General features: G+C 44.8%; 1 protein-coding gene across 1 annotated transcript in view; it reads right to left on the bottom strand.

Annotated features, from left to right (window-relative positions):
* Nucleotides 1–1978: 1978 nt before the first annotated feature.
* LOC310747408 (von Willebrand factor D and EGF domain-containing protein-like) overlaps nucleotides 1979–13393 on the bottom strand; it is a 211575-nt gene continuing 200160 nt past the window's right edge. Inside the window, exon 30 of the mRNA XM_083581771.1 lies at nucleotides 1979–4487. Coding sequence (XP_083437897.1) covers nucleotides 4473–4487 — 15 coding nt within the window. The 3' untranslated portion in view covers nucleotides 1979–4472. The remainder of the gene's footprint in view (nucleotides 4488–13393) is intronic.

Raw genomic sequence — 13393 nt, 5'->3', positions numbered from 1 at the left:
TTCTTAGATGTGTAGAGCTGTGAAGCTGGGTTTTTTTTAATCCAGCAACAATCTTTGGTTACGTATGTTCAGCTTTGAAATCCTGGCACAGAAAAGAAAATCCCAACACTAGTTTATGTCTTCAAATCTGCTTTCCCTCTGAAACATAGTGAAGGGGGAATTATTTTAAAGGGAGAAGTGGCAGTAATAGGAAAGGGTACCAAGTCCTTCCCCATCCAACGACTTTTCTCCCATGCCTCTCTGTTCCCTACTGGAACCCCAAACCCATGTTTCTGTCCAGGGTACAGGTACGGGATCGCAGCTTACAAAACCAGCTTGAGGCAAGGGCTATTCTGGAAAGAAAGCAGTAGGTGGGAAAAGAATATCTTGTCTCCTCTGCTGCCTCTCTCCTGGAAATCAGCCCCCCCCCCTGGTTTTATTATACAGAAGAGAAGCAGAACCTGGGGTCTCAAGGCACAGACTGGTGGCATAGCATGCAATAAGGCATTTTCTGTGGTGGTATCCCAACTACAGAACAGCATCACCTCTGAAGCTTTCAGTGAAAACATTGGCATAGCTGTAGTTATTTCCAACTGCCACAGAATGTTGTTGTGAGGATATATGATAAGAACAGTGAACTATAGTAATATTCTACTTAAAGAAGAAAGGGAAGTGTACTGATATGCACAGTCAGGCTGTGGTACCTTGGGTTAAGTGGTACCTTGGGTTAAGAACTTAATTTGTTCTGGAGGTCCGTTCTTAACCTGAAACTGTTCTTAACTTGAAGGACCACCTTAGCTAATGGGGCCTCCTGCTGCTACTGCACCACCGCTGCGCGATTTCTGTTCTCATCCTGAAGCAAAGTTCTTAACCCGAGGTACTATTTCTGGGTTAACGGAGTCTGTAACCTGAAGAGTCTGTAACCCGAGGTACCACTGTACATAAGCAACACAGATTCTGCACAGTGGACACATACACTGAAGTTTTTTTTGATGCTACTCACACATAGCTCAGTGGTTGCTCTGAGCTATGTAACCAGACCATCAGACCTTGCAGCATTCTGCTGGTATCTTTTGTCTGTTTGGGTGATTTCTCTTAACTGCTTCTAGCAGTCACTTTGGGGAGTTACCATCCCTCATCAAGATCTAAAACCTGCTTTAACCTTGTGTTTTATTGGCAGAGGTGAATGTGTGTGCTTGACTTTCCAAGTTTTTTCTCTGCCAAAGGTGGTGGCATGAACTACAGCTTCCCAAGAGCAATACGATAAGGCATATTTGTGCAGCGCCATCAGTACATTACAAGCTTCTATAAGTTTGGAAGTCAATGTTTGGCCTGTTCCTTGGCAGTCTCTCCCATCCTTCCTTTATGATCTCTCTCTGTCCAGCCCATCTCCAGCAGAGATTAAATTTTGCTATATTAAAATACAAACAATGAAGCACATTAACTTAACTAGTGAGATGTACTGTGGGAATGAAATCTACTTTAGGTCCCAAATCCAAGCTTGGCAAGGACTTCCTATTCATCAGCACTGCCCATCATGGGCATAATGGAAGCAAGGTAATATAGCTTCTTTTTTATTGATTCTCCCTGTAGTTGAAGAAAGACATAATTGCTACCATCAGTTTAATCTTGCAACACTCATCTGTTGCCAACCTTCTGCTCTAGTGCCTTCCTGGAAGCGTTGAATTGAAGTTTCAAACTCAGTTCCAAACTCACCATCTCCCAGTTTTGGACAACCCACAGAAGTGTGGGTTTTTACCGAATTCTCCTTCGGTAAAAGGTCCTCTCTTCATGTAGCATGGATGGGAGGTCAGTGAGGCTAGAATAACAATTGTATTTCTATATGCACATCATAGATTTATCTAGAATAACATTCTCTAATATGCTGGTGCCATGAGTTCCTTTGTGTTTTATATTTCCCTCTGCACAATTTTGTAGATATGACAAGAATTCATGAAAATAGAAGAGAACAAAGAAAGAACTGGGGTGGGGAGGCAATTTGAGGGACAAAAATAATATTTATTCAAAGAAAAGAGTACAATTACATAAAACATTTTAGTCTTTGCAAAAGTAGTACAAAACAAACATTGTTCTCATATTGAAAAGGCAGGTGGCAATATGCAAAGAAATATACTTAACAGCTACAGGAACTGAAACACTTTAAGTAGAAAATAATCTGCATTAATGATTATAAATTTCTTAGCATTAAAAGGACACATTCTCATCCATTTTCTGCAAAGATTCTGTATCTTGTGATCCAAAGCACTGTTGGAATGTCTACTCAGCTGGTGTGAAGCAACCCAGCCTATCACAAAAATGCCACAGCATCTTGGCATCAGTTCCATAGATCACTTGTGATTAAACAGCACACTGCTGCATTCATAGAAGCTGCTGTTGTGAGGTTACTCATGAAAAGCATTGTTCACACATTATGGTTCTATTTGTGACTGCCCCAAAACACATTGGCCAGATTCAACAAACGACTCCCATTAGTGTAAGCCCATGCAAGGACTTCTGCTAGCGCAACTCCCCCCCCCCCCGTGCCTCCCAAAATTGACTCAGGGGGATTAGGAGAGCCCACAGAACAGTGCAGGGAGGAAGAGAGGGGATATTGCTCCACCAGGCCAGCACTGCACCCATGCCATGCCAAGCAAGAAAGTTTACAGTCCAAGACAATGTGGGGGTTCTTTTATATTTAAATTGAGTCCACGCTGAACTTAGTTTGCCCCTGCTTTCAGTTCCTTCATATTTGTTTTCTCCCTTGGTATTGCTATTGTGCATGTGCACCATTGATAAAACACAGCAAAAAAAGCAAGGCTGATGTGCTTGTTCTAGTGTGTTAAAGATACACATAAGTCCTGTTTAGATGTTTGCCTGAATTCACATGGGTTTAATCTGTACACACAGGCTCCACTCACTCCAATGTCCCAAGGCATGCAGGTCTCTCTTTAGATCATCATGTATTTGACATTCAGTGGAATGTGCTTACAAACCTCCTGCAATAGCAGGTACACCCCATCACCACCCTTGGTTTAAGCCAGTGTGGGTTCAGGTAAATGCCTGAATGGAGCCACAGACATACCAATCCCTGTGCCTCAGTAAAACAGTGCAGGGGGGGGGAGTTGCAAGCATACATATGCTCAAATAAAGACTGCTCTTCTTTGGTAGTGTTTTATCATTGCACATCTGCATATTGATAATATATGTTTTATGTGTGGAAAAGCAACTGATGGAACTGAGCAGAGATAAACTGCAGCCATATTCAAGCATTCTTAAGAGTGTGTGAGGACTCAAACTCTGCAGGTAGCAATGGAAACTACATGTCCCAACCCCTTTCCTTTTAACCGTGGTCTGCAGATTCCAACTACATTCAGTTAAATGTGGTTAGACTGCTCCCATCATCCAAGAACCCTGATAGTTTAGAGAATTTAATTGCAGAGAGGATTCCAGCCACATTCCTTACTGGTGGGAATGGAAGAATCTGTCAGTTTTGATTATCTCAGTTTGTCATTTGTCAAATCTTAAATTTAGTTCTGCACAGCCATCTGTGATTTCCTTACCAAAAATTCTCTGTGAGAATTCATCAGCATTTTAGTGCAAAGTTCTCCTAATAAACACCTTTCCATATGCAGTTTTGACTTAATGTACATATTTTTTTAGCAAGCAATTTCCCGATATAATGCATTTTTGTATGTTATTTTCATGAAAAGCTTCACTTTTTGCACACTTTCTCCTAAAATATGCATTTTTGTAAACATTGTTTGGTAGGAGCACTGCATTGCAAAGTTCAGATAAGTGTGAATTTTAAGGGTACCTGTGCTTCAGGTCCCATATTGTTTTGGAAAATGTGAATTTGGTGGAGTCGGTTTTAAATGCAAAGTGATTTGAATTTCTTCCCCATTCCTCCCCACTGGTGTATGTGGGGATACTGGAGATGTCTCCTACTCACTTCAATCTCACCTGCTTTCTTTTGTAAAACTGAAGAGAATTGGTGCATGCTCTTGTTCTGGAGTTAATTGTAGAAATTTTACAGGTAAAACTGGAATTCAGGAGGTGTGCAATGCAGGCCAGAGCAAACAAGAAGAACAAGAAAAATGGATTAGGGTACACCCCCAAATCCTCAATGTTGGCTTCTCTATAGAACCCAAAGTTAGCAGAAAGTGACAGCCTTTCTGAAACACTCTGCAAGTCGCAGTTGAAATAGGCACTTGCAGTCAGTGAGTAACTGAGGTATTGGCACTATGCTGCAATATATATATATATATTGAGATTGAGAATGGTGTCACCTAATGTGACACAGGCAACTAGCTAAAGCTGTTCGAGTATGTTCTGGAATCAGTAATTTCTCAACATGACTTAATGCTTGCCATGAGTGGAGGCAGAAATTTAGCTATGTTTCTATAGTGCATTGTCTGCCAACTCTAAAAGAAAGGAGGGAGTCTTAGCATTTCGGCATCAAAATGAATGTCTTCATTGTCCTTCTGCTGTTTTCTTCATCCTATGGGGAGCTGTGAAACAGAAATGAGGATTCAGCTGCTGAAGGGATTAGGTGACAAACAGGCCTACATCCACATTGACACAAAACAAGTATGAAATATTCTAATGTAGTAATGGCATGGCTTCTGTCTGGTTTTTTCTTAACCCCCCTTTTTTTCTCTTTAATTATGACCACACTGCAACTACCCCACATTTCAGAATTTGATCCAAGCAGGCAACTAACAAGTGTTATAATTGTCCAATAATTTCACCTGGAGTGGTTGTCTTTATTGTGGAACATTGTGTCAGATCTGCTTCCAAAACACGCACCCACGAGGGTATCATGTAGCAACGGCTGATTTCTCCTCCATCATTCCAACAGAGGAAAATAACTATATTGCTGAAATGGTTTGGCTTTGACTCTGTTATTTGCAGTGGGGTTGACAGTTCTGAAGCTGGAATTAAATTTCTTTCCTCTAAAGCAGGAGTGTCTACAAAACCAATTTGCTATTTTCCATATGACACAGTGAGACTGTTGACACCTTGCCTATATGAGTTTGAATGTGCTCAGCCCATTTCTACACTGTGGAGGTTTGTCAGTAAAAAGCATCTTAGTTTAAGGGTGGAAGTAAATCTTCTCAGTCCCCCAAACATGATATTAGGTGACAGAAAGAGCTTTTGTCTTGCAGGACTACAAGAGACCTAGAAATCCACTAAATGTGCAGGACAAAAGAGTTGGAGGATTATTCATCTCTAAGAGAAGAGGACTGCTGGATCTCTCTGCATCTGACATGACACACATATACTCCATATTTGATACTATCAAGTGTAGTGTTTTGGTATCAAACCTGGATATATAATATTTGATGGTGCAAATTGTTTTCCTGTGATTTAATATAAAGAATATTAAATATTCATATTAAATATTTAATATAAAGAACACTTAATGTTTGTATGTGGTTTTCAAGCATTCAACATGCTACACATACATTATCTAGTTATAATTCTTACAATAATTCTGTAAAGCAGGGATATTCACCGGATGTTGTCTAACTGCAATTCCATCATCCTGTCCCATGATGGAATGGGGACTAATGGGAGTCGGTGCCCAACTAAAACTCGGGGAGGGCACAGAGGTTCCCCAGCCCCAGGTGGGATAAGTCAATATTATTGTCCTTTATATTGCAGATGGGAGGAGCTGATGTGGAGAGGGAGAGGGAGGGAGGGAGGGAGACAGGCTTGCCAAAGGCCACCTAGTGAGTAAACTGGACTTACTGCTGCCAGTGCAACTCTTACATTGGATTTGGCCCAATACATTTTCTAGAGAAGAATGTGAGAGAACATAAAAGCTCATACATGGCTTTGTAGAATGTCTACCTTAAGCTGCAAAGTGCTGCAAATTTCAAGAAAGCTTCCAGGTACAAACACTCCATAAATCAGTTGTGTTTGATTAAATTTCTGTATTCCATCTGACTTTTTGCTAATGATTGCAGAAGCAGTATTATTACCCACAAAACAGCTATGTTCTTAGCTTGTTAGCGTTTTCTTCTTCTTTCATGAGCAAGTCTTTCTGTCTGTCGGTTTTGATTTTTAGAAGCTAGCAAGGGCATTTGTCTTCATGTTTACCTCAAAATTGCTAAATTATCAGAATCTTGCAAGGACTGTCTTATTGCAGTTTGGCATACTATTACAAATTCTTTATCCTCCAACATATATCCTAGTACCACTGCCACACATTGTCATGTCTGTAATATGTAATTCAATATCTCGTCAAATGGAAATATGTGAAGGGGGGACAAAGGAAAGCAAAGAAACAGTGGCGTAGCGTGGGTTGTCAGCACCCAGGGCAAGGCAAGTAATTTGCGCCCCCTAACCCGTGGATTTGCCCTAACCCCCAGATGTTGCGCCCGGTGCGGCCGGCCCCCCCTGCACCCCCCACGCTACGCCACTGCAAAGAAATAAGAGTTTTATAGAACCCTCCCCTTCTTTCCTGAAAAAATGGAACTTACATAAAATGTTAAAAATAAAAACGACACTTCTGCCCTAACAATTGAATAACTGAGGCAAGCCATCCTTCTTTCTCTAGGATGGATGAAGATGTCCATTTTGGTATTTCTCGGCTTCTCATTTTTCTAGTCTTTGGCTCAGTTTGACACACCATCATCATATTAGTGCGTATTTCTCTAATGCACACATTTCAAAAGCCATACTGCATTTTTGTGTTATATTTACTAATATATACATTTTTATGCACACTTTTCCTAAATACATTATTCAGTTAGAGAACTGCATTGCAATTTTCAGATAAGTGAAAACGTTGAAGAATAGTTGCATTCCAGTGCATACATATAATTTTGGGGAGTGCAAATTAGGTAGCTTCTCATTAAAATGTAAACTAATTTTTTTCATCATCCCTGTCTCCTGTAGTTTATTAGCAAGTATTTGGCAGAGACCTAAACACTGTGTTTGTGTGTGTGTATGTTTTAGTGCTACTAACTGGACAATGAAACCAGAGGTTTGTTTCAGGCGAAGGAAGTCAATCTTCTAACCTGTCTATCCAGTGATTACTTTTCCTTTTCTAGGCTAAAATGAGAAGAGGGACAGGGATTCACTTAGGTGCCAAGATGCAATTACACATGCCCTTGTCCCTTCAGCCAATTCAGTGTAAAAAGAACATTTCTTGCCACATATTCCCATTCAGCCCTGCTTTCTGGAGGCCATTATAAATCCTTTGGGAAATTTCCTCCCTCTTGGGACAGAAGTCAGGGCCAAAACTCTAGATTGGCTATTTCCCATTGTGGGGGCTCTCTGCTTTTCTAATCCAGATTGAAGGAGTTGAACACCTGTACCCCATTCAATCCAAAAACTGCAAAGGAATGAACAATACCAATGCAAAGGAATGAACAATACCAACTTAAACTGAACAAAAGCAGCAGGCTAGGACAACTCCATGACTCCTTAACTATCTCTCACAGATAGGCTTCTGGAAATATCCCCCTCAAACTGAATATGAAATTGTTCCATGCCATCAATTAGCAACAAGCAGGAATTTCACCAGTGGTATATGAAACATTTTCTACTCTGTCAGGCTTCACATTTTCTATCTCCTTAATGACATGAAGCAATTGAATCAAACCAAATTCTCGGTGAGTCTCTCTTCATTGAGGGAAGGGAAACAGATATTCTTAGGGTCACATTCTCCTCTACAAAAACAAAAACAAAGAAACTTTGCCTTTGGTGATGGACAGGCATTATGAGGATTGAGATAACTGACATACTCTACTAAGATGGCGTCATGCTGAATCTCATGCTAGGCTCTCCACCATCCCAGGGTGTGCACCAAGGCCGCGTAGTCCCATGTCATTTAAATACTGCCCCCTTAGGGAAGGAAGCTAAGAGATGAGACAAGAGCTCATGATTGCACTATTGTCAGGCACTCCACTGTCATGCTGTGTTTACAGCCTGGAAGGAAAGGCCTAGAGGAAGGCAGGCTGTGATTATGCTTTATCCCTGCCATTTGGTGGTGGGAGAGAGAGTTGGGAAGAGTCTTGGTGTTTTCCATGGGCTCTTCTGTTCCACTGCCAGGGACATCCCTAACCTGATTACAAGGCTTGGCTGTGGGGACTTCAGTAATATGAAATTCCTCACACTCAACTTGTAATGGACCGTGTCCCTTGCTAAAAGATATCAAGACAAGGAGAGAGAAAGAGAAAAGAAAACAATGAAGTACTAAAATCAAGTTCTGAGAGGATGCTGACTAGGTAGGGTTGGTACATAAAGGAGATAAATTAGATCAGAAATGTGGTTGGTTGGCCAATGGCTGATGGTTTTAGGAGTTGTAGTCCAACAACAACTGATGAAGGGTCACAGGTTTCCCACCCCTGTCTAGACTTTTGGCTCTGCTTTCTGACCCAGGTTGAAGGGGGGTTTCAAAAAATCAAGCGTTTCAGAAGCCAGAATTCCAGGGAAGCTCAGTCAAAACCTTGTTTTAAAGAGAACTTGCTTGCTTTCCCTATCACATCTAGATTTTTTTTCTGAGACTTATAAGAAAAAATATAACACAACATAAAAACTGTCCTCTATTTGCGTAGTCTTTTTTGAACCTAATAGTATTCTATTATTGCAAGAACTGTATAAACAATGGCTCCGATACAGCTAAAATTAGTTATGACTAAATGTCATCAAAGCAAAGAACAAGTTGCTGATCACTTAAGTCCCATTGCTTTCAAAGAGCATTTTAGGAGCATGATCTTAAGCAGGTTTACTGAGAAATCATCAAGTTCAATGTACTTTCTATGTGAAGGTGAATATAAATTGCATCTAATTGCAGCTGGATTTAGAAAGTTTGATGGGATGGTGAGCTGCTTGTGCGTAAAATCCTGATCCCTCAGAGTTTGGCTAAGTTCCCAAACCTCTGTCTGTGATGGAGCTCCTTAAGCATGGCTCCATCAATCGCTCGTTGAATCGGACAGTGGGCGTTTACGGAACTTCTTCCAGCATAAAAGCTCCTTAACGGAAACGCGTCTTCTGGACTCTTGGCGTGACAGTTTCCGCCGAGGAGTGGGTGTCCCTACGGGAGGTCCTGAAACCTCTCCACTGTTCTCGCTTGAAGTATCTCTGAGCCCTCCCTCCGACTCACTTTCCCTTGTAACTCCACTTCTCCCCCTGCTGGTCCCCTCCTCCGCTGAGTGGTCTCTCTCACCCTCCATGAGCCCTTTCACCTCCTTCGTCTCAGATGACAGTTCCCTGACATCCACCTCCCCTCTAGGGCCCCCTTCACCCCCTTCCCTCCCCTCCTCTGCGGGAGGCGAGGGAGCAAAACCCCTGAAGGAACCTCCCTCATCTTCCGAAGTTTCGAACACTTCCCTCCACCTTTTGCTGTTCCCGGTTTCCAAGTACTCCTCCTCCTCGGAGTCTGTACCCCCTTCCAACTCCGATTCCCTGAATCCCTCCAGTTCCTCCTCATCGTCGGTGGTGCCAAAGTACTCCCTCCGGAACCTCGCTACTGTCTGAGGTTTCCTGGGGAACCTTTGGTGGAACGTTTCGATCAAGACCTCGTCATGGACCTCCTCTGCCTTCACCCAGGTGTTTTCCGACTCCGGTTCCCCTTCCCACGCGACCAAATACTCCACCTGATTACCCTTCCACCTGGAGTCGATGATTTCTGCCACATAGTTGCGGCTTTCCCTTTCTTCTATGGCTGGCCCCCGTGTGAACACCCCTTCACCTTCCCCCCTGTATGGTGACAGTAATGACCTGTGGAATACTGGGTGCAGTTTCATGTGGTTCGGTAACCGGAGTCTGAAAGCCACTGGGTTGACCTGTTGGATGACCTCAAATGGTCCCAATCTTTTGGGTCTCAATTTCTTGCAACTCCCCTTGAACGGCAACCCTTGGGTTGATAGCCAGACCCGACTCCCCACCCTAATTGTTTCACCTTCCCTTCTGCTCTTGTCTGCCTGCCTCTTATATTCTTCTTTGGCCCTTTCTAAGTTGTGTTGGAGTTGACGATGGATCGCTTCCATTTCTTCTACAAAAAGTTCAGCGGCCGGAACACTCCATCTCTCTCCTCCTTCCCCTGGAAACGCCCTGGGGTGGCACCCATAATTAGCCAAAAAGGGGCTCATCCCTGTGGACACATTCTCTGCATTATTGTAAGCAAATTCCGCTAGTGCCAACTTTTCGACCCAATCGTTTTCTCTGTCATTGACATAACACCTCAGGTATTGTTGAAGGATACCGTTTGCCCTCTCCGCCTGCCCATTGGTCTCAGGGTGCCTGGCAGTCGAAAAGTTGACCTCTACGTGCAACAAGCTCATAAGCTTCCTCCAGAATCTGGACGTGAACTGTTTCCCTCTGTCGGAAACCAGCCTCAAGGGGGCGCCATGCAGCCTAAAAATATGTTCTACAAACAATTTTGCTGTCTCTTCCGCCGTGACTGCATGTGAGCAAGCTACAAAGTGACCCATCTTAGTTAACTGGTCTACTACGACTAGTATGGCGGTTTTCCCCTGGGATTTGGGCAGATCAGTCATAAAATCTATCGACACCGCCTCCCACGGTCGTTCTGGTGTGGCTAACGGTTCTAATAACCCCGCTGGTGCCCGCCTTTCTCCTTTGGCTCTCTGGCATTGGTCACACCTTCTCACATACTCCCGTACATCCTCCCTCACCTTGGGCCACCAAAACTCCCTGGTCACCAACCACATGGTCTTGTGTTGCCCAAAATGCCCCGCTGTGGGATTGTCGTGCAGCTGTTTGAGTACTCTCCCCCTCAATTCCCCTTCGGGTATATATAGCGCCCCTTTGTAATACAACGCCCCGTTTATTTCTTCAAAACCTCCGGGGTCTTCTCCCTCTCTCCTTAAACCTCTGAGCTTCTCCTGGGCGTACTCATCATTTACCGTTCCCTCTACCAGTTCTCTTTGCCCCACCCAGGCCGCACCACACACCCAGTGGTCCTCTGGGATAATATGTCTCTCTTCTGGCGCTCCCTCCCCCTCCAAATATTCAGGTTTGCGAGAGAGAGCGTCCGCTCTGATGTTTTCTGGACCTGGCACATAGCAGATTTCAAAATGGAATTTGGAGAACTCCTGGGCCCATCTCACTTGTCGTTGGTTGAGCACTCGTGCCGTTCTCCAATACTCCAAATTCTTGTGGTCCGTACACACTTGCACCTTATGCTGTGCACCAATTAGTAAGTGTCTCCATCTCCGGAACGCTTCGTGAATGGCGAGTAGTTCTCGGTCATATACCGTGTAATTCCTCTCGGATTTGTTCAGCTTACGCGAAAAGAAGGCACACGGTCTCCATTCCGACTTATTGTTCCCTGGCTGAAGCAGCACCGCCCCCACCGCCCGGTCTGAGGCATCAGTTTCCACTCTCATGGGTTTTTGTAAATCCACATGCAGGAGCTGTTCTTCCGAAGCGAATGCCTTTTTCAATTCCTCAAAAGCGTGCTCCGCCTCCGCCGTCCAAACGAATTTCTTCTTGCTGCTTAGACAGTCCGTGATGGGAGCCGTTAAGTGGGCAAAGTTCTTGATGAATTTACGGTAAAAGTTCCCAAACCCTAAGAACCTTTGCACATCTTTTTTCGTTTTCGGTGTCTTCCATTCCAGCACCGCCTGTACCTTGCCTGGATCCATGGCTAATCCCTTGTCTGATAAGCGGTACCCCAGGAATTCCACCTCCTTGGCGTGGAACTGACACTTCTCCAATTTCACCCACAACTGGTTTGCTTGCAGCTGGCTCAGCACTTCCCTGACATCCTTTACATGCTGCTCCTCATTCTCTGAATATATCAGCACGTCATCGAGGAAGGCCACGCAATTCTTGTAGAGCAAAGGTCCCAGTACATGGTTCATGAGCGATTGAAAACAGGCGGAGCCTGCTTGTAATCCAAAGGGCATAACGAGATATTCGAAAGCCCCTAGGGGGGTGAACATCGTTGTCTTCCATTCATCCCCCTTCTTTATTCGTATCAGGTTGTACGCTCCTCTCAGGTCCAGTTTCGTGAATATCTTTCCCTTCCTCACCCTGGTCAAAATGTCATCAATCCTGGGCATGGGGAAAGTCACTGGTTCTGACACGGCATTTAGCCGCCGGTAGTCCACGATCAATCTCGGTTTATCCGTGTTTTTTTTGTCCACAAAAAACACTGGGCTGCCCCCCACCGCTCTGGACTCTCTGATGAAACCTCTCTTCAGGTTTTTGTCAATAAACTCCCTCAACTCCTGCATTTCCCTGTCTGACATGGCGTACAGCTTGCCCACGGGGAGCTGGGCCCCAGGGACCAGGTTAATTTGGCAGTCAAAGTCTCTATGCGGTGGTAGTTTATCTGCTTCCCTTTCGCTGAAGACCTTGCTCAGGTCAGCGTATTGTTTGGGCACCTTCCCCTTGTCCGCCACTTCCATCCCTGCTAGGGAGGCTTTTGCCCCTTCTGGCACCTTTCCCTCTTTGCAGTGTTCCAGGCAATGTGCTGACCCAAAGGAGACCACTCTCTGATGCCAGCCCACTAGCGGGTCATGCAACGCTAGCCAGCTCATTCCCAAAATGACTGGCGCCCCTCCCAGGGTGGCTACATTGAACGCTATCCTTTCAGTGTGCCTTGCCACCCTCATAACCATTGGGACGGTCTGTAGGCTAACTTCTCCCCCCAACAGCTCCCTCCCATCGATCGTGGTGACCTGCAGGGGGTTGCTTAAAGGGAGTGTCTGTATCTGGTGTTCAGCTGCAAACTCCTTGCTCATAAAATTACAGGAGCTGCCTGAGTCCAACAGCGCCTTGGTCTTTAGTGGGTATCCGTTTGCCTGCTCTAGCAGCACCTCTATTACTAGAGCTGGTCTTGGAGGTTCCGGAGTGGGCACTTTTACTGCTCCTTGGCCTGTCTGCAGTGCCCTGACAGTGGCAGACAGGCGTTGGCTTTTACTGGCTCCTGGACTTCCTCCTCCTTCCCCCCAACAGCTCCCGCCATCCCTTGCCATTCCTTTCTTTGCGGGCAGACTCTGGCAAAGTGACCTGGCTGCTGGCAGAGGTAACATTTCTTGGCGCTCTTTCCCTCCTTCTTCCTCCCTTCACTGGGATTTGAAACTGCGCGCGCGCGCGCTGTTCCAACTTCCATCGGCTCTCCGGGCGGGAAACTGGGTTCTGGAATCTCTGGAATGTGGAAATCCCTCCAACGCTCTCCTTTCCCCTCCCGCTTCTCCAAGGCTCTTGCCTCCTGGCGCGCTCCAATGGTCAGCGCTGATTTGGTCAGCTGGTCCATAGACTCCGCCCTGGGCGCCCGGGAAAGTTCGTCTTTCACCGCCGAAGAAAGCCCCTCTTCAAAGAGCATTTGAATGGGTTCCGCCGATAGGTCCCACCCCAATTTATGTATCAACATTGTAAACTCAGTCCAGTACTCACGAACCGATCGGCTCCCCTGTTTGCAAGCCATCAA

This window comes from Podarcis filfolensis (assembly GCF_964270895.1).
Source record: "Podarcis filfolensis genome assembly, chromosome: 1".
Taxonomy (NCBI): domain Eukaryota; kingdom Metazoa; phylum Chordata; class Lepidosauria; order Squamata; family Lacertidae; genus Podarcis; species Podarcis filfolensis.
Note: the sequence above shows the minus strand (reverse complement) of the source record. Positions and strands in the feature narration are given on the sequence as shown.